The sequence below is a fragment of the Megascapheus bottae genome, chromosome 33 (assembly GCF_031878675.1).
Source record: "Megascapheus bottae isolate mThoBot1 chromosome 33, mThoBot2.hap1, whole genome shotgun sequence".
Classification (NCBI taxonomy): domain Eukaryota; kingdom Metazoa; phylum Chordata; class Mammalia; order Rodentia; family Geomyidae; genus Megascapheus; species Megascapheus bottae.
The window spans coordinates 920,203-947,891 of record NC_143541.1 but is presented as its reverse complement, the minus strand read 5'-3'; the positions used below and the strand labels follow the sequence as shown (position 1 = coordinate 947,891).

Below are 27,689 nucleotides of genomic sequence, written 5' to 3'. Positions count from 1 at the left end.
AGTCATTTTTTATCATCTGGGAGGTGAGAAATGATAAAAGTGACATGGCTTCCAGTAAACATACTAGTTTTATGAGCTCAGATTAAATATAGTAAAGTAGTAAAATGGAAAATAGACACTACTGATACTAATTATGTCCCTTGGTGATAAATGGTGGTTGGATTGATACTAGTTAAAAATGGAATAAGCAGTTTTTTCCATTCCAAAATGTACCAGTTTATCTGTTTACTGTACAGGGAATACAATAATGACTCATAAGACCAAAATGATTTAATATTTTCTCTTTGGGGGAAAAAAACAAGTCTTACTATAGTAGAAACTCAATTTTACTAATTATATAACTAGAAATACATTTATATATAAAAAAACAGATCATTGTGTATTGGGTAGCCTTATATCCATGTAAAATGTTCATACACAGAGAACCCCTAAATGATATTTAACTAAGGATAATGCTTTTCATTGGTTTTATCCAAAGATCATGGCTTTCCATAGCAACATGGAAAAATTCAAATATTTCAAAGAATATGTTTTAATGTTACAGCACTTATATACTGATAGCAATTTTAAATCTCAGCCCTTCATATTCATCAAGGCATCCTTTTGAAAGGAATGTATCTCATGAAGAAGCAGTGCCAGAACTCTCAAAGAAAGCTAACATCCAGATAAATTATACCCACAGTAATATATGTATTTGACACACTGCTACAAAGTCAAGAAATGCAGAGGCATGTCTACTATGCCTAAAGGGTCAATGAAGATGATAAGGTACCTTTCACGACGAGACTGCCTGTGTTCCTTGCAATGCCAAACTGATTTGTCGCTACACAAGTGTAAGAGCCAGCATCTGACCTGGTCACATTACATATCTTGAGGCCGCCATTCTCTAAGAGGAGCACTCTAAAAAGGAAACCGGATTAAAGAAAGTGAGGTGATGTCACAGGAGTAAGTCAGAACCACTGCCCACTGCTGGCTTTCCCTTTCAAACATTACTCACCATGAATATGTCGGCAATATAAATACATTTCCTTTCCTAAAGTTGACCTTACTAAGCACTTTCAATGAAAAATGGCTGGGAGCACTGACAATATTTGACATTTCTAGAAGATTGAAAGAATCATGCGTGCGGTTCCATGGGCAAAGGAATGAAGAGGGATTTGGGGATAATGTGGAATTAAATGTTACTAAAGTACAGAGGATACAGAGGATTCAGAGGAGTTGTAGCTTAGAAATTCAAATGCTTTGCAGAATTATCCTACAAGAAGCTTTTTCTTCCCCCTGAAATTTACAAATGGTTCTCATAAACATCACAATGGCAGTGTAATCAGGGAAGTCTCCTAAGCTTTGAGAAGAGAAAAGTTATCATCAAAGAGTACAATAGAGATAGAAATAGAAAAATTAAAACCCTTTGCCCAGTTTTCAACTTCCATTATTTATGGCTTACAAATCGAGTTCCAATCTCTTAAAACATGCAGCCGTACAAACACTGGGATGGTAGGGTTTTAACCAAAGAAAAAGTGATGATAAATTAATTTCAAACCACTACAGCTCTAAAAGGAGAGGTAAAACAATTTTCATGCATGTCATAGCCATTAACAATGATCAACAGTATTTGTTGCATAGCAAACATATCATTGTTTCTAGTATATGAATAACATGAAATGTAGCTAATGCAATTAATTACATCCAATTTGAAACACAGAGACAGTAGCCAACAAGAGTTTTATGAAAACAGCTTCAGATATTAAACTTCTTAGAAATGAAAACTTCTAAACACTGTCAATGAGGGGCAAGAGTTGGGAATGTTCCATGACACAGAAAAGATATTTTAGAGGTCATTATTTTAATGTATACTCCTGTGACAGATATTTGATAGCATATCTACTATCTACAATATCTAGTATGATAGATGACAAATTTATATTAAACATTGGCTTGTAGGTTGTTTGTAATGGCTCACCCCTATTGACCTAGATAGTTAGGAGATAGTACCTGTTTAGCAAGTTCAAGTCTCTGAGGTCAACCATAAAAACAATGTTTAGATGATGTCCTTTCCACCACAGTAGCAAGGGCATGTTAGTATACATCAAATGTATTTCTTTTGACTAAATGAAGTCAACACATATCTATCATCTACCTCTAGCATTTCAGGATGACTAAACTTTGTTTCAGTCAGTGGCACAAAAACATTAAATTTTGGTAAATAAAACATTTTATACGATTAAAAAAATTTACTTCTGCTATCTCACAGTCATCAAACAAGTTCAACTTTTCAAGTGTGTTTAAAAAGATAATGAAGAAAGAAGAAGTACCCAATTAAGATCAAAGTGAACCCAGGAACTGGCAGCTCTAGATAGGACAAAAATGCATTGGGCAGAGTTTACAGAACCTTCTAGATAAAGATAAAAACTATTTTATCTTCCTATCATTCCATTGAGAATGAATAGTTGAAAGTATAACTTTTGCTGGAAGAATGGTCAGAACACACCAGTAAGGGATGTCAAATTCTTCCATGTTCACTACTTAGGCTACAATGGATGCTTAAAGAAACACAAGGCCAAGTATAAAGTTGGCTTTCTGGGACAAAAAAAAAGAAAGAAAAGATTTTCTAGAAAAAGAGAGAGATCAAGTGATTTAAAAGATGAGGTCAAAACTCAACAAAATAAGTTCCCCAAAAGTAGGTACTTGTAAGAGAAAAGGGGAGAGCCAAAAGAGGGAGGAGGATTGGAGAGGGGGAGGAGAATGAAGGCAAGAATTAAGAAGTAGAGAAAAGGAAGGAGTAGGTCGGAGAGGGTAAAGACGTTGAAGTGATGGTACAGATCAAAAAGCAAAGTATATATAAACTGCTTTTTTAAGTGGAAAAAAGTCAATATGCATCCTAAAATTAAGTAAGTGAAGGAGTGGGTTGGGAGGGGTGAATAAGAATATCGAATATTGAAAGGGTTGATGAGATATACTGGATTCATAAACTGCTTTGGTGAATGACAACTTCTCTGTACAACTACTTAAAGATAACAAAATATTTTTTCATATATTTTTATTGTAATTAATAGAAGGGTTACATTATATTCACCAGATAGAAGGTGCATTACTTCACATACATTGATACCCTTTCTCATGACTTGGTCCCCATTTCCCTCCACCCACCCCTGCCCCTCATCTTGTTTCCCTCCCTTCCCTATCCGACTTCAAATAACCAAATATGCATATTTTTTAAAGAAATGAATATGTTCATGAACAATTAGCAAAGAGAACAGAAAGAAATAATGTGATTGCTTGTATGCTGTAGCTATATATATATATGTATATATATATATTATCAGAGTGATGGGTAGAGGAGTTACAGTTACATTTTTATGGTAGCGAGTACATTATTTCTTGAACATTGTTACCTTTTCCATGTTTCCCACTTTCTCTGCCCCCTCACAGGTTGTAGAGTGTAGAGTACATCGTGATTTAATGTTGATGTCACCATATTAATTCAACAATGTCTTATAAATTAATGAAAGAAAATTGGTATGCACCATGGAATTACGGACAAAGTTTTATAAATTCAAACATGAGTGGCACAACGTTGTTATCCCTATCTTCTACAATTTGTTCATTAAATACTTCATAGATACTGACTAGGTAGAAAGTCTTATATTAGTTGTCACCAAAGGGATATGAGAAAATAATGTGTTAAATATTATGAGTCCGTATTTTCCCATTGGAATAAAAATTTCTTGTTCAAAATTTAAGGATATGATTAACTAGCTGGAACCAACTTCAAACAGCCACTCTACTAAGTATTTAACAAAGATTAGATCATTGAGTCCTTCAGATAAACTCTGGGCACACTATTTGCTATCTTCAGCTCAGAAGCCAGAAACCAGCGCACATAGAAACAAACACTGGGTATCTATCTGAAGACAGTACCTGTGCCTCTAGGTAGTATACAACCAAGATGTCAACAAGAAGCACTTTTCTTCATCAAGCATTCTTTCAGATTAGAAAACCTAATTTACCAAAGCAGCTAGGAAAAGCAGACCTAACTTCATAAACATAGATGTAGATGATTATATTTGTAAAGAATACCCCTTAGTACTGGAAGTTATTAACTACAATGCAGTGGAAGGTGTCTGTGCTGTGCACATGTGTATGTAAGTGTGTGCATTCAGGTAGTCTTCTTTTTTTTTTTTTTTACAGGCTCTTAGTTTTCTTGACACCTTAGATTTAGGCAGGCATAACACTGTCATCCCCTTGTTATTGAAGCATTTTACCCATAGGTGATTTAATCTCAAGGTAACCATGGCAATATGACAACTGAAGATTATTTTTTTGTCTGAGTTTTCATGGTGCTGTTACAAGAGTAGTTAGAATATGGGAAGGCTTTGGGGGTCAAGGTTTACATCTGAATCTGACCCCCAGCACAAAATGTTTGTATTATCACAGCTAAGATCACGCACAACCCAAAATTTCAAGTTTCTTTTGTGCAGCAAGAGAGAATCATTCTACTCTACCTACATCCCAATCATGAAGACCAAATGCTATTTATGGTTTAAAACAAGTGCAAGACTGTTTCTGACACTGAATTAGAAGTTGGTGGGTAAGGTTTTCATGAATTTCTCTAAGAATATTAGCCATTGCTATAATTCTAAGAGGAATACCAACTCTGGGCAAAGAAGGAAAAATGTCACTGTGGTTTAATTTGAACACATAGATCAAATATATATATATATATATATATGCTCTGTTAAATAACTATAAATCTACATACATATATTTGGATTGAATATAATATCTGTACGGATTTGGTACCTTGACTGATAAGTATGTCCATCAGTAACTTGCACCATTTCTGTTCAAATATCTCTCTTCTAACTATTTTGGCATATATAATTCACTGTCCTTGGACTTATCTCAAGACTGGTGCTTTACCACTTGAGCCACAGCACCACTTCCAACTTTTTCTATGTATGTGGTACCAAGGAATTGAACCAGGTCTTCGTGTATGCTAGGCAAGCACTCTACCACTAGGCCAAACTCCAGGCCCTGTGCCTGACATCTTTTACTTAAGGAAATCTGATATATACACAAGGGAATATTATTCAGTCATGCAAAGCAAGAAATCCTATCATATGCAATAACATGGATGAATCTGGGGAACCATCAGCAAGGAGCCAAACTGTTTAAAAGGAGTCAGATACAATGCAAAATATCTTCTATGTTCTAGTTCAATTCAAGCTCTCCTTTATCTGATGTAAAACTTCTTATCTTGATCACACAATCTTGTTGATCGACAGTTTAGTTAAGTTCTAGGTGTCCATGAAACCATTCTTAGCTACTGATATTATTTCATCTTTGCTCTTCTTTCTGGTTAAGATTATTATCTCCTATTTGTTGGGAACCTAGTGCGGGGTCAAGATGGCCCATGGATCTGCATCACTGAGTAAGATAACCACACAAAGAAATGAGCTGTCATGTATGAACACCATGTTTAACTTTGAGCTATATTGTTGGTATTGTGAATCACTTTCTGCTGGGACTTGATTACCACTGGGTAGGAATGTGTTTCTGCTTTATCACTCTCTGCTGAGACCGATAGTGAGTTTAAACACGTGGACCTCCCCCACCCTGCCCACCTTTGTGCTGATAGGCTCCTGAACCCTATATTAGCTGAATGTACTTCCTCGATAAATGAGTTCCTGCCTTGACAGGTCTCTCTGACGCGTCTGATTGTTCTGTGAGGGAGGGCTAGGTGCCTGTAGTCAGTCAGCCCTCTCCTTTCTTGGCTCATCTTGGTGAGGGCGTGTTCTCCCTATCCATCCTGCAGGTTGGGAGGGACCGAGGACTTAAAACCCCAACACTATTCACACTGGTTTCTGAGGCTACTGATAGTTTTCAAATCCCTGCCCCTCTGTAGACCTAGTGGGAAGTGTAAGTAACCTACAGTTACTTATTTCTGCACTGTTTTTAGTTTAGCGTTAAGATTTTCTGACCTTTAGTGGTACCCCTATGTTTCCTTCTGCCACTACAGCCATTCCTGTAATAATACTCTCCATCTCCTCTTTCTTCTCAAATATCTAGTTAATTAGAATATCTCAACTACTTCACACAATCAAATACAAAAGTCTGACTTCAACTACCAAAGTAAATAAGTGAATTATTTAGATAATTAAATGATAAATTATGCCATCTGCATTTAAAATGATCTGCAAACATGGGAATTTAAAGACACTTAAGTGACCGAGACTTAATTCTTCTAATTCTACAATAGAAGAACAAGCTGGCCACAATAATAAATGACAATGGGTAAGTCTTAAAAGGTGTGAAAAAATAGAGCACACAGAAGCGAGCAGATGCCATATATAAACATTTCAAGGTTAACTGATATGTGGAAGGCAGCCTTTAGAGAGTGATTGAACAGGGAATATTTCATAATGTTTGAAAAGCAGCTAACACAACAATGTAAATAAAAGTATTATATGTCTTGTCCACTTGCCTGATTTTATACTCTTCATTTATCTGATGTGCTACAATGAATAAGACACCAGGAAGGGAGAGGATCACATCATACTAGCTTGCAAGAATCTTTGATCTGGAACATTCACATCAAATTTGTGTCATTCCAATAAACTACATAAACTCTACTGTCTAATGGCTCATCCCTTGATTTTTAGATTATGTCTACCACCTATTGTATAATAAAAATTAATATTTGCATCTATTATGTAGAAAAAAATAATGTGTCTCTAATCTTTCATTTTTCTTGATTATATAAAACATAGCTATAAGTACAGATTGCAAGACATGAAGAGAAAAATGAGGAAAGTCTGATAGTTTTGTTTGAAAGCATCACAAAATTTGAGGACATAGAAGAATTACCTAATTTTTTTCAACTGAGAGAAATTAGGACAGTGGGCAATTAAAATTTCTTATAACTGAAACTAGAGCAATACTTCTATTTTTATCATATGATTATTAACTGGAGTATTGCTTCCAGTCCTGTCTAAAGATAATACAGTAGACCATGAAATTTTAATTGACTGTTTAATTTTACTGATATCTGGGAAATGTAAAATAGATTAGATTAAAATGAGTTAGATGAGAAGTAGAAAAGTGTGTATAAAATTTTACTCTTCACACAATTTGGGTTCTAAGTATAAAGTCCCATTGGAGTCCATTTTAGATCAAACATTGGTATTTCATCTTAATGATTTTTGTATCTGATCATTATAGGTAAGGTGTAATATCTGCTCCTCTCCATGTCCGTTGATAAACTATCTTTAAGAAAAATCCTTCTTTTACAAGCAACAAAATAAAATGTCACAATGGTTTACAAACCAATTAATATCAAGTTTGCTCATTTAAGTGCCAATAAAAAAAATCCTTTCCACTTCTTTGTGTCAATAACTTTACAGGACACTGATGAATGCTACACAGTAAACAGCTGAAACACCAGGTCAGGCCAAAGTTAAAAGATTGAACCAAATAGCAAATAGGAACCTAATGAAGTATTCTTTATATGATCTGAGGATCATGGTTCAAAGCCAGGCCGAGCACTACACAGTCCATGAGACATTTATCTCCAAGTAACCACTAGAAAACTGGAAGTGGGGCTGTGGCTCAAGGGTTAGGGTGGTAGTCTTGAGCTGAAGAGCTCAGGGGCAGTACCCAGGCCCAGAGTTCAAGCCCCATGACCGGAAAAAAAATTCTCAACAAACAAGAGAAAAATGTTCACGCTAAATCAATTAAACAGATGAGCGTATAATTCCCATGTACCAGGTGATTCCAGGTCTTTATGCTACCTCACTGAAAGGATTTAATCAGCAAAGTTTTGTTTAGAAATCTTACCTAGGGATTAGAAATTGACTCTGACTTGTTTTGATTTAAGTAAGATGAAGACATTATTGCTACCAGTCTCAGTTTTTAGACATCCTACTTTCTCGTATTGTATTTTATGCCTAATGTGTAATTACGGGTATGAATAGGCAAATGATTCAGTGTGAAATCTTTGGTTCAATTCCCCTAACTCCAAAGCAGAAACAAAGAAGCAGACATTCAGGCTTCAGCATATACAGAAATAATTAAAATGTCAGCTTTGTAGTGGCTGGCACTGAGCACAAACAACAAACTCAGGGTGACTGAATCATGACACAAATTAGGAGATGGTAGATAACAGTAGTTGTGAAATAACAATTATTTCCTGTCATGATGTGTCTTTACTCTAATGGCATGCTGAAGTTTGCTGCTAGGCTGACTTCCATAAAATGTTAGCAAATGTGAGTTAACGATGGAAAGCTTAGCTAAATGAATCCAGTGGAAAGGGACCTAAGAGGAATATTTAGCTCTTTGCTAGAAGTAGCAAAAGATAATAAGAAGTATCTCTACTTACTGAATTATTTTGGGATGCCTTGAAAAATACAAAAGGGAATTAATATAGATTTATGTATTAACATGCCTTACAGCTCAAGCAAATTAAAAGAAAAAAGAAATTATAAAATTGGCCAAGGACAACAACAACAACAACAAAAAGTTGAGGAACATAAATTTAAAAAGAGAAAAAGTGTGCTCCCAAAATAGCTAGAGAAGAGCCACATGAAAATGCAACAGAAGAAAGTGAGTTGTTCAGTCAGGTTGGAGAAGTCTGAACCATTTATTTTAACATTATATTTACTACGATGGCTTATTTTGTTCTTTCTTCAAGGTGTTGAAATTTTACAGTTCTAAGAGCTGTATCTGCCTTAAACTTTGAGATAGACAGATGGGCTTGGAATAGAGCCAGCTTACCTTGAAGAGTAACTTTACTTCCAAGGTCCTTGGTTGTCATGAGGTATGAAAAGTGATGAATCTGAGCTAGGAGATTAGTGCTTATTTATCCCATTTCTCTCTGCCTTTCTGCAAACAAAGTGTTTTCAGAACATCAATCTGGGAATTGATCCCCTTCTCTATTTTGAGCATGGCTTTCAAAGTGCAGTGTGCTGCTGGAATTTTCAATTTTGGATCCCAGGGGCTACTAAATTTTGATATTCCTTTGAGACAGTGACTAGATTTACAAGAGTAGTTGAGAAAAGGAATCAGTTGGGATGTGACTTCATGCTGCTAACCCTCTCTCCTTACAAGTCCAAACCCAAATCCATTTCTTTTTGAAGCAGAAGTAGTTTATTGGTGTTGGCTGAATTTTCAAATCTCTGTCTACATGTCATAAAAAAATCACACTGTATGCTTCACCAAAAATTCTATCAATCATTAGGTCATTATGGATGCAAGATATAAATAACTAAAAGGACTTATTTACTTATTCACTGATACAAATCCTTAAGAGTTGATCTATTGGACCACAAATATTAATCCTATGCTTTTAACTGATAAAAAGTTTGGTGTTATATATTGCTCTTTAGAAAAGAGCTTTTAATCCTATTCTGAATAACAAAAAGTATATAATAAGAATATATGATAAATATCATCTCTGGTATTCCAGTAATGAATACCAGAATTAATTAGAAATGCAATTAAAACGTAAAGTGTGGCAATTTAAGACTCTACATGATTTTGGAACGTGAGCTTTTTAGATCTGAATTAGTCCCCATAACATATTGGTTGTGTGACTCAGAATGTGAAGTTAAGCAAATGTGAGTAACCTTAGTTTTACTGATCTACAAAACACAAATACCATTTATAATTATGCTACCAAAACTACATTAAATACTATATGTACCAATTTGATAAACCCTCTGCCCATGGGAGGTGTTGTATAAAGAAATACATTCACCACTATCATTATTTTTCTTTGATGAAACTCGTCAAATGTAGAGATTGACTGTATGAGTCAATGTAATCTGAGGTAGAAAGATCAATGGGTCTGGGAGAAGACCATAGGGCTTGAGCTCAGCCGGGTGCTGTTCCTGAGTTCTTCAGCTCAAGTCTACTGCCCTACTCCTGGGCCTGGACATTGTCCCTGAGCTCTTCAGCTCAAGGCTGAGCCAAGCCTCACTTCCTGTTTTCTAGAAGTTAATTAGAGATAAGTGTTTCAAGTCTTCTTGTGCTGCTGCTGGCTTTGAACCTTGATCCTCAGATCTCAGCCTCATGAGTAGCTAGGATTACAGGCATGAGCCACCACACCCAGCTCAAAAATGCACGTTTTTAAGCCTAACCAAACATTTTTTTAAGTAGACAGTTGATTTTTAGATGCCTCAGAATAATTTGAGTCTCTTTTATTTGTATGCAAAGGAATCCTGTAAGAAGTATATTTTCCCTGAATATATATATACATATACTTGTATATATATACACATACATGTATATATACTTATATATGTATATGTACACATACATGTATGTATGTGTGTATATATATATATATTTGGCAAGTCAATATCTCAGTGGAGAAATACATCACCTCCAAATTTTGAGCTTGGTTTAAAAATGTGCACATAAGGACTTATTCCCTTTTTCTGTGTTGAGCATGCATTCTACTCCTCTTCTGTAATGAGTCCTTTCTGAATTCTTCCATGTCAAATCAGCCAACGGTACAAATTATCATCACCTGTTTGTGGTATAAAGTCCCCACTTGATCAGAGCCATGGGTCTGTTTTCCCTTGAGATTCTGAGCTCATTGGAAAGCCTGCATGGAGAATTTCAAATGCCATCATGCAGAACATAAAATATACAATAACCCAGAATGGTTCACATACTCATAAAATTGGTTTGCCTCTGCACTTATAAATAAATGTATAGCTCCACAGGTCACACCCAGGAATCAGATCTCTCATTACAAATCAGTAGTCATCAAATAACCATCTTGGGAAAACTCAGGTCACCATAAGGGTGAAAAATGGAGAAGGTAAGATACTAATGCTCTGATTTTCCTGGAAGGACATGAGGAAGAATGGTTTGATTTCATTTGTTTCAGAAAAACAGTTCTATACAAATTCCTTTGCAAACAGAAGAAGTAGAAGGAGGAGGAGGAGGAGGAGGAGGAGGAGGAGGAGGAGGAGGAGGAGGAGGAGGAGGAGGAAAAGAAGAGGAAGGAGAAGGAGGAGGAGAAGGAGGAGGAGGAGGAGGAGAGAAAAGAAAAGAAAAGAAAAGAAAAGAAAGAAAGAAGAAAGAAAGAAAGAAAGAAAGAAAGAAAGAAAGAAAGAAAGAAAGAAAGAAAGAGACCAGGGGTTTGGCCTAGTGGTTAAAGTACTTGCCTAGCATGCAAAAAGACCCAGGTTTGATTCCTCAGTACCACATACATAGCAAAAAGCCGGAAGTGGTGCTGAGGCTCAAGTGGTAGAGTGCTAGCCTTGAGAAAGTCCAAGGACAATGTTCAAGCCCTGAGCCCATTCCCAGGACTGGCAAAAAAGAAAGAAAAAAAGAAAGAAAGGGAGGGAGGGAGGGAGAGAGAGAGAGAGAGAGAGAGAGGAAGGAAGGAAGGGAGAGAGAAAGAAAGGAAGGAAGAAAGAAAGAAAGGAAGGAGGGCCGGGAGTTTGGCCTAGTGGTTAAAGTGCTTGCCTAGCATGCATGAAGACCCGGGTTCAATTCCTCGGTACCACATACATAGAAAAAAGCCGGAAGTGGTGCTGAGGCTCAAGTGGTAGAGCTCTAGCCTTGAGAAAGTCCAAGGACAGTGCTCAGGCCCTGAGCTCAAGCCCAGGACTGGTTAAAAAAAAAAAAAGAAGAAAAAAGAAAGAAAGGAAGGAATCTAATAGCAAGAGACTGAGAACAATGCTCTGGGAACATCACATGACATTTCAATTAGGGACAATATTGATCTGGATTATATTTCTTCAACTGTGTTATGTCAGCATCGGTTCTCTCGCTGCTTATTTATCTTATTTATCTTTATAGACTCACCATCATCAATAGATGGGTAACAGGTGAACCACCATTTTCTTTGTAAGTAAGGGATATGATTGTATTTGGGTATGCAAGTAATCACTCTTTTTTCTAAAGCATCAAACCAAGAGCAAAAGGTCACTTGTATAAATTACATGGAAAATTGACCTTTTCTGTCTATAAAATTATGCTCTTGAATATTTATATGAATTTTGAAAGATAGAAATGTCACTGAGAAATTAGAAGTGAACACCAACAGTCGGTGAATGCCATTCATATGTTCAAAATGTAAGAGAGCAGAAGACTTAACATCTTTTCCATGGTGAAGTAAGATGAAGAGGTAAAAGTTTAACATAGAAAGTAAACTCCTGAGGAAGGGTGGGGAAAGGAAGAAAACAAAAAACTGAAGAAAGCTTGTGTTTGGATGACAACACGTCTGCATCAAACCAGTGTGTCTCCAATGTAATAACAGCCCCAGCTTTACTTGAGGTCTGAAAAGGTAAGCTTATAAAATATGGGTTCTTCTGCACTGCTCCTCTGCCACTGAATCAAAATCCTGGGCACAACCTGCCTTCCCCATTTGCTATCAAAGTTTTCTGATACACAATCAAAGAGATATTGTCAATGAATGCACAACAACTCTAACAGTCCGCCTACCTCCCTTTGCCAGATGTAGTAGAAGAATTCATGAGATGGTATTTATTTTTGTGAACTTCCTTTCTTTTGATAGATTTCCCTTGGTTGAAGATGTCTGGGCAATCATGGTGCAACATAAGTCAGAACTCACCAGACTTACAAGCTGAGCTTAAAGGGAAGCTTTGCATCTTTCATGAAGCAGGGATTTTTTTTTCCCCAGACCCAGGCAGGCAGGTGGTTCTGTATGCACTGTGTGAAGGGGTAAGTGCCCCCAGACTGGTGGAGGCTAAGGGGAATAAAAGAAGGGGAATTAGACAGCAAGAGGGAAAAATAAGTGCAAGGTAGTCGGGGACACATGCAGGAATTCAGCTTGTTACATCTTCTATGACACAGGCAGGGGAATCGGATGATTCCTGACATCTTCCACATGTATTCCCTTGGAAAGGCTCACCTTAACAAGGCTCTGAGGAGTTGAGGATGAACAATTTAAAATTTTATTACACAGAGGCATCACAGAAGGGAGGTCTTAATAAGCCTGGCACTATGCAGACTGTCATTCTTCCTTAAACATGGGAACAGATGGTTCATTTGCCTTCTTGATATCCATGCTACCTGGTGTACAAAGTACTATTAAATTAAGGAGTGGGTGATGCAAAAGAAAATTAGGTCTATCTGCTTGTTCATTAGGTAGTTCTGCAAGGAGGAAGAAAGGCTAAAGAAGGCTGTATGGAGGCATCGTGTCTAATTCTGCCATGAAAAGAGGTGTGGAGTGGTCATAGCACTATTAATACTATTAATGTTTGGGAGAAAAAAGGAAAAGGGAAAAGAAAGCAGTGTTAACTTAGATGGTATCCATTATAAAATACTGAGAGGCATCAAATAGGGATAGAGACTCATGGAAGGGGGTTCTCTTCCATTCCTCCAGATCCCTGCAGGCTAATATCCCAAGAGAGAAAGTGGCCACAGAAAGTCTTCCTGTCATCAGGTTGAGCAATAAATAGGCTCTCTAGCAGAAAGAGCCCATTTTTTTCCAGGTTGTTTAATCCAGGAGAAAAAGTCAATGAAGATGAACTGCATTTTGTTCTGTTTCCCATTTGTGTTATTCTTCATGCTATGACATTTAAATAGGTCTTTCCAGAGGTACTTGCTTACTGATGAAAACAAGAGAAAGATCATCTGATTTGACCAAAAGCAATCTCTTCTCTCTTGTCATGGAGAATACTCTCTATGGGACTCTTTCTTTCTCCTTCATCTCCTTTTCATATATCTTGGCTTCCCTACCTCTTTTTACAGCTTTCCTCACACCCAATACTTCAGTGGCTCTGTCCACAAGAATGGTCTTGAGATTTCAGAAAGCCAGGTAAAATAAATGGACATGCGTAGGCTCCAATTATGGGTTGTGAAGGCAAAAATATGGCATTAGCACTATTTGACAGGGATGAGACTGGTCAAGTTGCTCTGTACTCACAACACTACTCTAAAACGGCAACTCCTTAACCACTTAAAGATGATAAAGCTATTATTTCAAGATACAAATAAATTGAATAAGATTCCTGAACATCTAATGGCTTCTCTTGGTTTCAAGTTTCAAAGGGACTCATTTACCCAGTGCCCCAATATCACCTAGGGTTTAATGGCAGCACTGCGTAGGATAAAGCACACATAATCCTTGGTTTAATAGGGTCTCATCAAAAACATATACGTGGGTATGGCAAAGCTAATGGAATTGGTTCCAGAGAACAAAGATCCCCTTTTATGTCAAGCCTATAGAAAATGATCACATTTTGAGACCCATTCTCCAGAGGTAGAATCTCTAGTTGAGTGAACTTGATTGTGCATGTTGAAGCGCCTTTGTATTGGAGCTCTGAGACTTCCCCAGGGATTTCTGATAGCTGTCTAACTACCTTAGTCTATGATGACATTGATCCTTCTAACTTTATCGGAGTATAGGAAAAAAAAAACTATGTTCTAGTGTTTAGAGATATGTAAAGGTTCCAGCAAATAGAAGATGCTTAGAATGCTTATTTTTGTTATTATTGACAATTCGGCATGCATTGGGATTTGATTTTATCATTTTTTTAAAGGAAACATGGACAATGTTATGAATTATGTATGGATTCCTTCTATTAATCTTTCAATAATGGGACAAATTTTCTTCTTTTCCTTTCTTTGAATTTAGCCTCCAGAACTTGCATGTCCACTGAAATCAAAACCCAAATGATCTGGGCATCGTGTTTCCTGCTGCCTGTCAGAGCACAGCATTGAGCTGACTTGTTTAGTGAGTTTTACGTTTCTGATTAAATTCAGGAGATGATCCCTGAGTAGGTGGCCAGCAGTTTCTGGGCACACATCTAGGATTTTTTTTTAATTTCTGTCAGCTCTCTTGCTAAGTGTCTCCACAAGGAAAAGCAGAAGTGATTCATCAAACTTAGCAGATGTGGAATTGATTCCCTCAGTTGCCTGACAATGCCTTGCAGAGATGAACCTCATCTATATTCCCATTGAGTTTCCACTGCTGTTCCTCTGCCTGCTGGACGTAAGCATGCACACCTGGAATCTGAATAAGGATGGGATGATGGCAGCACATATTGCACACATAGAGGATGGTAGGAAACGCTTACAGTGCCCACAGAGCCTGTGTTTCCACCATAGACGGCTGCTTGATGCTTGAACCAAGCCACACACACACACACACACACACACACACACACACACAAACACACACACACACACACACACGGAGTACTGTTTCCTTCAAAGTGGATGGACTGAGAACCAAAGAGATTAAAGGATTTGCTCTAAGTTATTAACAGTGGGAAGTAGACAGCAGCTGAAAACTCAATCTTTCATGCTAAATAACTTTTCTAAAAGGCTAAGAATGGCCAAAGTGAATTATATGTTTCATGCCACCAACTACGATTTTATCTCCTCAGATTTTATAGGAATACAATTGGGATATAACAGGATCTCAAAGAACATTTGGAGAGTCTATGAGTGAATTAACAAATGGACACATAATGGATCTCTTAATTGGCAAAGCTCTTGGGATCATTTCAGAATCTATAGAGTCAGTGAAACAAAGTGATTTCACACTGAATTCTTTTTTCATTGAATTAACAACGTTAAGTATTTATTAAGGTGTATGTTTCAGGATTGTGGTGAATATTGAAGCTATGCTTCAAGGTGTTGCTGGTTACCCTTGAATAACAGACACATTGCTGTGAGGAAAAATTCTGTAATCTCTAGGATCATTTAATCATGGATCATTTGAGTTGTTTGATAATTCATGGCCATGATCCTATTTAGCTCAGTAAGGTGGTAACTTGAGTAAACCACTGAAACATGTAGTAAGTTATAAAAGAAGAAAAGCATACCTTCCACATGCCAGGGTAACGTCTATCAGTTATGGTTATGTAATATATGCAACCGGGCTCTACTACATAAGCGTAGTGTTTGATCATTCTTCACTTCATCTTAACCAGTCATTTCAAAAAAAAATAATGCTATCGTAACAGTTTTATTCAGGGCAGACTACTGCTCAATGAGAGAACTAAAACCAGGACCCAGGCTTTCTGATTTCTAATGCAGAGCTGTTTTGAAAACTACTTTGGTTTTCCTCTCAAAGGATGAGCTTTGCTGTATTCAATTGAAAGCCTATAACGAATTCCCTGATATCTGTGAAGAAATCATGGGACTAATGTTGCTTGATCATTCATTCCTAGAGGAAACCAAACCACCCTTGGACTAATTTTAGTGTCATTAATCTATTATCAGGTGGCAGACTAGTTTCCTAGACATGCACATAGATTCTTATCAGGCCTTTGATGACTGCTCATAGCCAAAGAAGGAACATGTTAGCCACATTAAGAAATGTTGCTAGAAACTCTTGATACATAAGGACATATAATGTGAAGCTAATTAAAAGGACCTCCAGGATAGTGAAACAAAAGCCATATAATGAATGATTGTTGTCCTTAATGTACTATGTTGTCTCTCATCTCCTTTGCTGTCCCTTGGTTATCTCATATTGGTATAGTATCTCACTTTGTTATCTGATATATTGAACTTATTTGTATTTGGATATTTGAAATTTGATAGGGAAGGGGGGAAAACCAAGATGGGTGGGGGGTGTGGGGGGGGAGGGAAACGGGTACCAAGACATGTGAAAGGGTATCAATGTATGTGAATTAATGCACCTTCTATCTGGCAAATATCATGTAACCCTTTTATTAATTACAATAAAAAAAAGAAAAAAAAAGAAATGTTGCTAGATCTGAAATGAGAACACATCAAGTAGAAAAAATAGGCAAGCATGTCCAGTCTCAAACGACAAGTAATTGAAATTGTCCTCTAGTACTCTCAGAAAGTCAAAAGTTATAGAAAAGGAGACAGGAAACCTGCTTTTTCACTGGGAGTTACATTGCCTACTGGCTCTTTAATAGATGGTTTCTAGTCATAAAAGAGAGGGAGACATTATCAAAATACATATATTACTGCCGTTTTTATAAGTAGGCAATGCAGGATGATTATTTTGAGTAGAATTCTTTAGGGCCCTTTCAACTGTCTCTAGGTAGTTACACTTTATTGGCAGCCAGAGTTATTCATAGAGAAATTTCAAAGTACATAGTACCATATCAAAGTTTTATATCAAAAACAAAAATTGGATATTTTTGCACCTAAGCATTTCCAAGGTCAAGAACTAAACAATTCTACTAGGAGTCACTGTGAAAATGTAAATTTTTTTCTTTATCTAACACTTTCTTTCCTCCTATATATACAGTTGAGTCAGATCTTAGCAGAGAAGTCATAAATTACTCTGAAATGGTTAAGGTGAATATATATTTTGAAATGGTTAAGGTGAATATATGTTTGAACTGGTTAAGATGAGTATGTATTTTGGTATACTTTGGGATTCAAGTGGAGAAAATTTAACTTGGTGTGACATTTTAGAAGGACAATATGTTGAAAATAAACTTTATAAACTGGGGAAAGTTGGGAGAAGGAAAGTGGGAGGAAAACAAGAGAAGGGTATTCATTACATTATGTATGTAACTGTAACCCCTGTGTGCAGCACCATGACAATAAAATAAAATTAAAATTAAAAATGTATATTTCAATCTGGATGTTGGTGGCAAATGTCCATCATCCCATTTATGTGAAAAGCCAAGATTGGAAGGATTTCAGTTCCAAACCCGGTTGAGATTAACAGTTCATGATAGGTGCCTGCCATTCCCACTTTGTTGGCTGCAAAACTAGGAGATCATGGTCCAAGACAGTATGGAAAGAAAAAAAACTGAGACACTACCTGAAAACATACTCAAAGCACTAGGACACAGCTTGGGTCATAGAATGCCTGGCTGGCAGTTAAAAAACCTTGAGTTTAATTCCTAGTAGCAAATCAACACCATATCAGCACCATCATCATAAATATCATCCACATCATCATTATAATCACCATCATTCTCATCATCATCATAGAAAAAGTATACTGTTTCATACTTGATTTTAGGATCTGGTACTATAACATTTAGGAAATAGGCTATATCATCCCTAAAATCCAAACGGAACAATTTCTCCTTTGAAGGTCAATAATGACTGAACAAAATATCTACTTATGCAAAAACGAATGCATTTTATAATCAAATCTAAAAACTGATCTCTTGGAGAAACCTCTATGACCCAAACTTCATCTATGATTAGCTGGATATTCAATTTTATTTGCTTAGAAATTCCAATCACTAATGTCTGCCTCTGCACTCATATTACACACACCACACATACATATGCACACAACACACACACATGTACATACTAAATCATATAGTCTCATTTTGCATGCTCTAAAGGTAAGGATTTATGGTATTGCCTATTATGCCTTCTCAAAAGCATTCTTCCACCGTGGTGGTTACTTTCTCATCAGTGCAGTTACCATGGTAAGATTTGCGATGTACTTTGATGATTCTGATTTTAAAGGGAGATTTCCATCCTGGAATAAGGAGTGATATTCTGTCTAATGCTTCAAGCCATCATTATAGACGAAAGGATCTACTTTAAACCTGGTGGGTTTGAAGATAACATTTGAATTGCTTTGATTAAAAAAAAGCAACATAGATTTTCAAATTCATTTTATATAGGCTTATAGATGAAAATAACTTATCTAAAGTTATATTCTAAATAGGACTCAATATGAACTAGATTCCTTTCAGTACAACACACCATCTCTGTAGTGAACAATATAATTTCTCCTTTCTTTTCCTTTTCGTTCTTTTCTTTCTTGCTCCCTGTCCCTTCCCTTTTCTCTTTTCCTTCCCCCCTCCCTCTCTCCTTCCCTCTTTGCTTCCCACCCTGCCCCTCTCCCCCCTCCATTCCTTTTCTTCCTGCCTTCTTTCTTTTGTACCTTCCTATCATATTTATACCTTCCATTTGTTTAGAAGTCCCCATTTTAAAAGACTACAAAAAAAAGTGATGCAGTCAACACAAATGGATTCCTATATGCACTACTTTTCAAAAAGCAGCTTGAAGTCATGTACTTAATGCAACCAGGCAGGTCAGAAGGCAATAGAAGAGGGGACAGAGAAGGAACCATGCAGAGAAACAGTCTTGTGGAGATGCTGCTTCTGTGACCCTTTGCAAACTACTGCTTAGTGTCATTGGACCAGGTAAAGATGGATGGTTGTAATTAGTGCTTTCTGCTTAGGCCCTATTTTTTTTAACCTTAAACAATGCACCTTCAGGAGATAACCTGGTTGTTGTTTTTTTTTCTTTCTTTCTTTCTTTTGTTAAAACATGTAATGAAATCCTAAGACAACAAGAAATAGAATTAGGGAAAAACAGTCTGTAAATTTAACTTACAGAGATTATTCCTTTAAACACAGGGAGGCAATATTGAACTGGATATTATTAGTAGTTGTTAATTCCTCTGAAGTGAACTTGCTATGACTAATAACTACTAGTTATTAGCTATGACTAATAACTATTAGCTCTGAAGCTAAGAAGTTCCCATAGTCATTCTACATAGGGCAAAAACACAGGGAAAAACAATAACCTAAAGTATTGTCTCAAATAGCAATATCCCTTAAGTGACTCATGATATTTTCCCTACCCTGGTTTCTGTGAATTTGTTCAGTCCTCTTTTTCTATCTCCTTTTCAAAGGCCCTGACAGGTAAATGGTACCCCTTGCTGCCCTTTGGGTTGAAATTTTAGAATTGCTTTATTAAGTAAGGCAGATCCACAGTTCCAAGCGCTATGTGGGATGCCAGGGGATCTGTTGAGTTTTCCTTCCACAGTGGTGTATTCAAACGTCCACTGGATTTTAGGAATGAAAGAGGAAACTTTTAGAAAGCACCCACACCCAGATATGTTGGGATTGCTGGCAGCAATCCGCTAGACAGGTAGCACCTCAGGAGCTCAGCAGGACCCCTCATCATAGGTCTTTCACAGCAGACCTCTGTGTTCACTTCCTGAAGCAGTACCCCCTGGAATAGCCTTTCTCTTCACACAGTCCACCTTTCTTGGAACACTTGCCCGCTTTGAAGATATTTACTCTTGAGTTCTGGGTCTAGGCCAAGACTTGGTATAGACAAATGCAATATAATCTCCATCATGGACAATGTTTTAGTCCATATATATATACATATACATTTAGAGGAAAAAAATAAAGAGGGAATAAGAGAAATAAAAAAATGTTCATCACTCCCACGGAGAGATCAGGAAGAAAACAATGGTAACCACGAGTGGCTCAGAACAGATGCCCCACATCAGGTTTTGTTCATTTTATTTCCCTTTTACTTCTCTTCTTTGGCCACTAGTGCCTACTTAGGACTAGAATGACAAAATGACACCCTCATCCTGCCCATGAACATATTCTTGTCTGGTATAAGAGACCCATATTTTGTCGCTTAGCCTGAAATGCTGCCTAGTCTTTTCATTGGCTCTGCCTTCAGACAAAACAGCAGTTGGCAGAAATAAAAGCAGTGACTGTCACATTTAGGACTCAATCCATCTTCAAGTTCTTTCTGGTCCTCCTTCCTCTCAGAGTAACGACTGCCATGCTTTATTAGATTTTAGTTGTCCATTCTTTCCCATGCCTTTTATCTGCCTCGCCAGATCAGGATATGAATTAACGACACATCGGATACTAAAATGGTGTGTTCACTGATTTAAAGACATGATATTCATATTTTACACACGACAGCTCATTCATAGATTTTCAGTGTATATCTGATTCCTTAACATGATAGGAGATAGGACAATAAAACAGAGCTAAATCTGTGTCTGGTCATCATAAATAATTTGAAAGTGCAATGGAATGAAGTGTGTTCTAAGACTAATTCTGATTTAGGAATTGTCAACTGCATCCATTGTGAGGGGGAAAAAAAAAACCTCTATTCTTTCTCCATCAGCACTTTACTTCTTTTCCTGTGGTGAATTCATTCTTTTTCCTGGGGTGAGCACCTGTGTGACTATTTTAAAACCACAACACCAGGTGTGTGCATATGAGCCTGTGTGTGTGTGTGTGTGTGTGTGTGTGTGTGTGTATGTGTGTGTGTATGTGTCATGTTTCTCTCAATGATTTCTCAGAAGGTTCAATGTGGGAACAAAAGATTTCCAAGTCCATGAAGAAAAAAAAAATCTTTAAAATGTATCTATTACAAGTGCATGCACTGAAAACATCAAATTACACAAATAGGGTCTGAGAAGTATGAGATCCTTTTTCTATTTTAGTATGTGAAAAATGTTGGCATCTGTAGACAGGCTGGTGAAACTTTGCCATAAACGAAGGAAGTTTGGAAGAATTAGTAAACTTTAAAAACCTAGATGATGGTACTTTAACATATGCAGGATACATTGGAAAATAAAGATTATTTTTACCTTTTGCTTTGCCTTAGGTTCTCTGGTCCTCTTTTCCAAGAAATAGCTGCTCTGGGGAATGCACTTGGCTTGCATTCAATAGTAATATCCCCACCGACTTGAACCGCTGAAATTTTTTTAATGGGATTTTTCGAGAAATCAGGAGCAGAGGCTAAAAACAAATGAAATGCATTGTTCACCCATTTAATTAACATGCAGTGACTCAAGAACCAACTCTGCATCATAGATACAATCAAATATTTGCAGTCCAAATCATTTTCTTTTTATTAATATATTTTTATTGTAATTAATAGAAGGGTTACATTATATTTGCTGGATAGAAGGAGCACTACTAGACAAACATTGCAACCCTTTCTCATGTTTTTGTCCCTACTTCTCTCCCCCAACCCCCTCCCTTCATCTTGTTTTCCGCCCTTCCCTATCCTATTTCAAATAAACCAATAAACATATATACATATATATATATATATATCAGATAACAAGGTAAGATACTGTAACAATATGAGATAACCAAGGGACAGCAAAGGAGATGAGAAATAACATAGTACATTAAGCACCACAATCATACATTATATGGCTCTTGTTTCTTTATCCTGGATCCTTTCATTTAGCCTTATCCTATTTGGCCTTATGTATCTAGGTTCCAAATCCATTTTCCAGCTGATGTGTTTAAAGTATAATAGGACTAGTTATATTGATCTCTGTGTGATATAATTTGTATTTGTAACATATATATATATACACATACATATACATCATATTATACTTATCACTGAAACATCTATTTCTGTGATGTATATATGCGTACATAAATGAAATAGATAAATCACAAATATTTCATCACTATAGCGCCTTTTGTCTGGCAAACTTAAAAGTTGCAAATAGAGTCAGTGCTCTGCAAAGAAGATGGGCTGAATACAAAGTTTAGAAGTTGCCTTTGTCAGTCTCAGCTTTGTTTTGACAAAACAACTGTTGAACAAATAACCAGTTACCAAGGGTTTGACAATCGCAGTTTGGACAGGATGCAACTCTTTCTCCTTGTTGGATGCTGGGGCCACGTGTCCAATCCCTATCCCCAGTCTGAAGTGCTCGTGAACTTGGGTTGTCAGATATACCGGGTTTTGTGCTCTTGTTTCTGGAATTGCTTCTCTTGACCTATATGCATTTTCTTTGTGATCTCAAATTGAAAACCATGTCCTCAATTTAAGTTATGTTTATTTTACCATATGTTCAAACAGCAACAATTTGGTTCCTGACTAAAAAAGAATCATCCCATATTAAGTCTGGCTTTTACTCAATGAACCCTGGGTTTATTGAAGGCAATAATCACCTTAGTTTTGATAATAACAATCACATTTTAGGCCTAATTATGTCCAACAGAACAATCATGATTAAAGAAATGAACGAAAGAGAGGATACCTGCCACCCATAAGCTCATTAAGTTTGTTTCTTGTTATTTTATATTTACTCCTTATTTTCCTTTGTTCTTTCAACTACTGAACTACTGCAAGGGCTTTGGGGTAAAAGATCATGAATTCACTGTGTCACAAAACACTGAATTTCACCAGGTGTCATTTTTAAATTGCTTTGATCTTAAAAGTATGGATTATAGGAGATTTTTTTAAAAAAACTTTTCTTTGGTATTTGGATAGATGTGTGATCTAGTTGGTTTTGTTTTGTTTCTCTCTTTCTTTGATTTAGTGCCAGTACTGGCATTTGAGCTCAGGGTCTCACACTATCACTTGGCTTTTTTGCTCAAGTCTGAGGCTCTACAACTTGAGACTCTACTTCTGGATTTTTGGTGGTTAATTGGAAGTTACATGCTCCTGGGCCTTTTGGCCCAAGCTGACTTTCTCAGATCTCAGCTTTCTTAGGTTTACAGGCATGAGTCCCCAGTGTCCAGCAAGACACAGTGTTAATGACTGAAAAGGAGTTTATTGTTGAACCTTGGGGGATGTTTGCTTTTTCTGTGAAAGTATAGCTAGATTAGAGATGTGGTGAAGGATAGCCCTGGCCCTGGAATTCAAGTCCTGGTAATGACACAGGAAAGCAAAAAGAAAGCAAAGAAGGAAAGGAGAGGAGAGGAAAAAAGAAAGAGAAGCACAGATCTATTTAGTTCTTTGACCTCCCTCTTCTGCCTTGGGTATGACTCGATTTCTGTAGCTAAGGTAGCTTTTGAAAGCCCGCATCTCTAAATACGTGGAGAAAGGATTAACAGAGCTGTCAAGTCGTACCATTCAACTCCATAGCCCTTGTTCTCCTTTTTAGGAGATAAAGGTGAATCACTGTTTGCTGTCGCTGTAACTTTTGAGGGTTTTTTCCCCCCTTATGGCTATGAGATAGAATATATTTCTTCTACTTATATTTAGAGCTAAAATATTCCTAATGGATTCCCTCTGAGTTGAGCTCAATTAGCATTTCCTGGGAGAATCAGTTGGTTGAATGTTTTGCATTTGGATGCACCCAGTGAGGAGTGCTTTCTTAACCCCAATGCATTGCGCACACAGAAGGATAATTACCGCCTTGAATTCCATGGCGTGCTAATTTCAACATTTCTTAGTATTCTACCAGAAAGCAATTTCTAATTTACAGAAAAAAATGGGGATCAGATCATAGCTTGCCAAACTGTCATTTTGAATTTCTTGGTGATAAATGAATGACTTACCTAAGACTCTCAATTCTGCATTTGCATAAATTATCTGATACTTGTTTTCTGCGGCACATTGGTAAATACCAGAGTCTGATATGTTGAGCATAGATATAATAAGGGTTCCATTTTCAATTTGAATTCTCTCCTAACAAAGGAAAAGGTACGGGGAAATGTGAGCATGTAAACATAAACATCTTCTTGAGCATCACTTTATTGAAGAACATTTGTAAATGACTATCTGATTTGGTTCATTAGTGTATTACTACAATAACTTGAAGAATTGGTTGAATAGATAGATAGACAGACAGACAGATAGAAAAAATGCATATATATGCATGTATGTGTTCCAGGTATTTATTTCTACATTGAAAATATGACAAAAGCAAAAGCAAGCTGGAGGAAGCCCCATGCTACATGCAAAAGGCATATGGGGAAAGGCTACTGAAGCTAAAAAAAAAAAAAAGGAATTTACCATATTCAGGAACTAAACAATGAAGTTCTTTATGAGTCTATTCATGCTTGCATGTGCCAATTAAAATGAAGAACTAACAATTATCTGGAAAATTTAATGAGAAAACTACCAATTCTTGCATTTTTCATACATTGTAAAAGGTAGTATGTTTAGGCTGAAAAATGTTGACAATTACTTAAGTTACTTACATTCTGCTTAATTTGGAGAAGTTGTTCTTCATAAAAACAAGATATGGGGTGGCAACTATTTCTTGATATTGAACAAAGTATAGAAAGCTATGTCTTTAACTGTACTTGCTGTGTGAGCATGGAAAAATGATTTAATTTCATTGAAGTTCATGATCTTCATCTGAGTTCTAGTAGAAAGACTCAGACTGTTTTGAAAGCTAAGTCAAACTTTTGCTAGCTGCTACATGACCTTGGAGAAGTGAATGACTTAATCTGACACTTATTGCTTTCATCTATATGAATGAATGATAACTGTCCTCCTCTTACAAGCCTGTGTGAGGATTCAAGGTAATCTATAGAAAAAGAATACAAAATCTGGGACCGGGAGTTTGGCCTAGTAGTAGATTCCTTGCCAAGCATGCATGAACACCCAGGTTTGATTCCTCAGTAGCACATACATAGAAAAAAGCTGGAAGTGGTGCTGTGGCTCAAGTGGTAGAGCTCTAGCCTTGAGAAAGTCCAAGGACAGTGCTCTGGCCCTGAGTTCAAGGCCCAGGACTGGCACACACACACAAAAGAATACAAATCTCATTCATATGAATGCATAATGCAGGTTATGCATAGAATATTTAATGTAGAATTATTGCTATCTATGCAAGCCTGATCACTCCAGTATTCACAAAATTCACTTAGTATGGTCATGCTTGCTTACCTCTGAGTTAAGGCGTTCTCCATTCTTCAGCCACGTGTACCAAGGATTGGGCTTACCACTAGCCTTGCATTCCCAAAGCAAGCTGTCATAGATAGAGAGGTAGGTATTTTGGATTTTTTGTTCCCATTCTGGAGGGGCTGTTAAAAAATAAATAAAAATGAGAAGAGAATGCATTTGGCAAGGCAATTAGGAGACATCATGGCAAAGGTGATAGGGACGAGCTGTACTGAACACCTATGATTTGAGGGAAAGATAAACAGGAACCCCAATGCAGAGTGACAGAAATCCTGATGCAAATATCACTGGGTTCTTGGCTCAAGTTAGCTGTTGGTTATGTGTCATTTTGCTGTCCCTGGAGAAAACCAGGAATTTGGGTAGAACAGAGCTAAAGAATATGGTGATGCTAGATAAAATATATAGATCAAATTTTAGGAAGTACAGACCACCCTCTTAAGGGTAAAAGTCCCTTCACCACACTTTATTTAAAATCAAATGTATCTGATATATGTATCCAAAATAATTTTTATTTATTAGCTTGGGTCATCGATTATGTACAAAGATGTAGGATGATAAACCAAGTATTTATTGAATCCTGTTAGGGAGCGAAAACTTTGGGGAGTTGTACACATCTTAATACCTGGCTGAAACTTTAGACATGAGTTTCCTAAATCTATTTCATAATATGAGAAATCTGTGCATAGTATTGAGGGAGAAAACAACGAGCATAAGCAATGTGGAAGTAAAGCCACATCAGCTTTATTATCATTCATGTAAGTAAGTGGGATACAAATGAAATGTTTAAAATGAGTGGTAATCCCATAAAGATAATTGGAAACTCCCCTGATTCACTCAGTCCTCCTTCTTCTTCATTTAGTATAGATTTGGGCTATGTTAGGAGAACATGCATCTCTCTTTGGCATCTTCCTGGCTATGACTGGATGTTTTACAAGTGCATAAGTAATTAAATTGGTGTTAGTGGATTTTTCCAGAGATATAAAGTAACCTGTTCAAGGTGACATACCATGAAAAATGAGAAGCCAAAATGTGAACCCATTGTAAGCACAACCTATGTAAAGGGCTTGGTTTATTGGCTTAATCCCCAAAGAGAACACATCAAGAAATAGCAGGGAAGAAAAGCCAATGCGATGTCAGTTGAGTAACTGAACTGGTCACCAATACAGGCAAGGAGTTAACTCAAAGTACAGTATCTTTTCCTCACAGAGCAATCTGCATTCCTGTGATGTGATTATGATATACAAAACTCTTCTTTTTATATATGATTTATTTTGTTCAATAATTTGATCACTGGCTATAAATAGTCTCACAAGTAAATATAAATTCATTTTGATAATTTTGAAGGCTGTGTTGTAATAAGCCTATTTTTAGTAATAAATAAGTTCAATCAAATGCATTTTAAGCCTGGATAAAGGAAAATAGTTTTTAAATCTGTGGATAATACATGCATTTACCATCTTATGTCAGTTCATGAGGCTTCAAAGTACATTGTGACAAAAGTTTACAGTGAAGTAATAATCCTACTGATATAGTATGTTTTTAGTGGCAGTCTGAATATCTAGAAATTGTATTACACAACACCATTCGGTAATTAGGATTTTCACATCAGTTTTCTCCTTCATTTGTAAATTTGATTCATAATTATAATTAAGATTGCCACAAACTACTGCCATTTTATGATAAATAGAAGGGAGGGAGTCAATGTTACCTTGTATCAAAAGCGTGTATGGCTTTAATACAGATAACTGCTTGTACATGATATTTTCCAAGCAATTTTAACAAACAGCAGCCTGCCTAAACCCTGCTGAGATTAAAACTCTCTATGGTCAGTGCTACTTGTTCATCATTATGTAAGGTGTCTAACTATGACACTGTTCACTCATGCAAATGACTTTCCTCTGAAAAAAAGTACTGCCAAATATTTCACAGACTTTCTCAAGTTCTACTCACTCACCATAGAAAATGAGTTGGCCCTTGGCTAGGTTTCTTCCCCGAAGGTTTCCAGCAATGCACTCATAGAAGCCTTCATCTTCTTGTTGAAAGTTTGGGATTTCAAGGATCGCTTGGGATTGGCTGTATTTGACTTTGCCTGGCAACGGGTTTCCATCCAACCTCCTCCAACTAATATCAGGGACTGGACTAAACAGTTATACCTCATTAGAACAGGTGACGTGAGACCGTTATGGCAGCAGGATACAATAAGAGCATCCTTAAAAATAACTCTCAAGAAAAAACAAAGAGCCATTTGATCAATCCATTAGATTGTTAGTCATTTTTAGATCACACATTCACCATTCACTCATTCTGCCATTTGTTTAATAGTTGATGGATTTCTTGAAATGTACAAGTCACTATACTGTGTT

At 36.7% G+C, this 27,689-nt stretch overlaps 1 protein-coding gene across 1 annotated transcript in view; it reads right to left on the bottom strand.

Moving 5' to 3' along the window:
• The window catches only part of Cntn6 (contactin 6), a 241,485-nt gene that overhangs the window by 41,739 nt on the left and 172,057 nt on the right, over positions 1–27,689 (bottom strand). Inside the window, 5 exon segments of the mRNA XM_090324028.1 lie at positions 773–900; positions 21,311–21,461; positions 23,976–24,105; positions 25,312–25,448; positions 27,281–27,465. Of these exon segments, the coding sequence (XP_090180154.1) occupies positions 773–900; positions 21,311–21,461; positions 23,976–24,105; positions 25,312–25,448; positions 27,281–27,465 (731 nt within the window).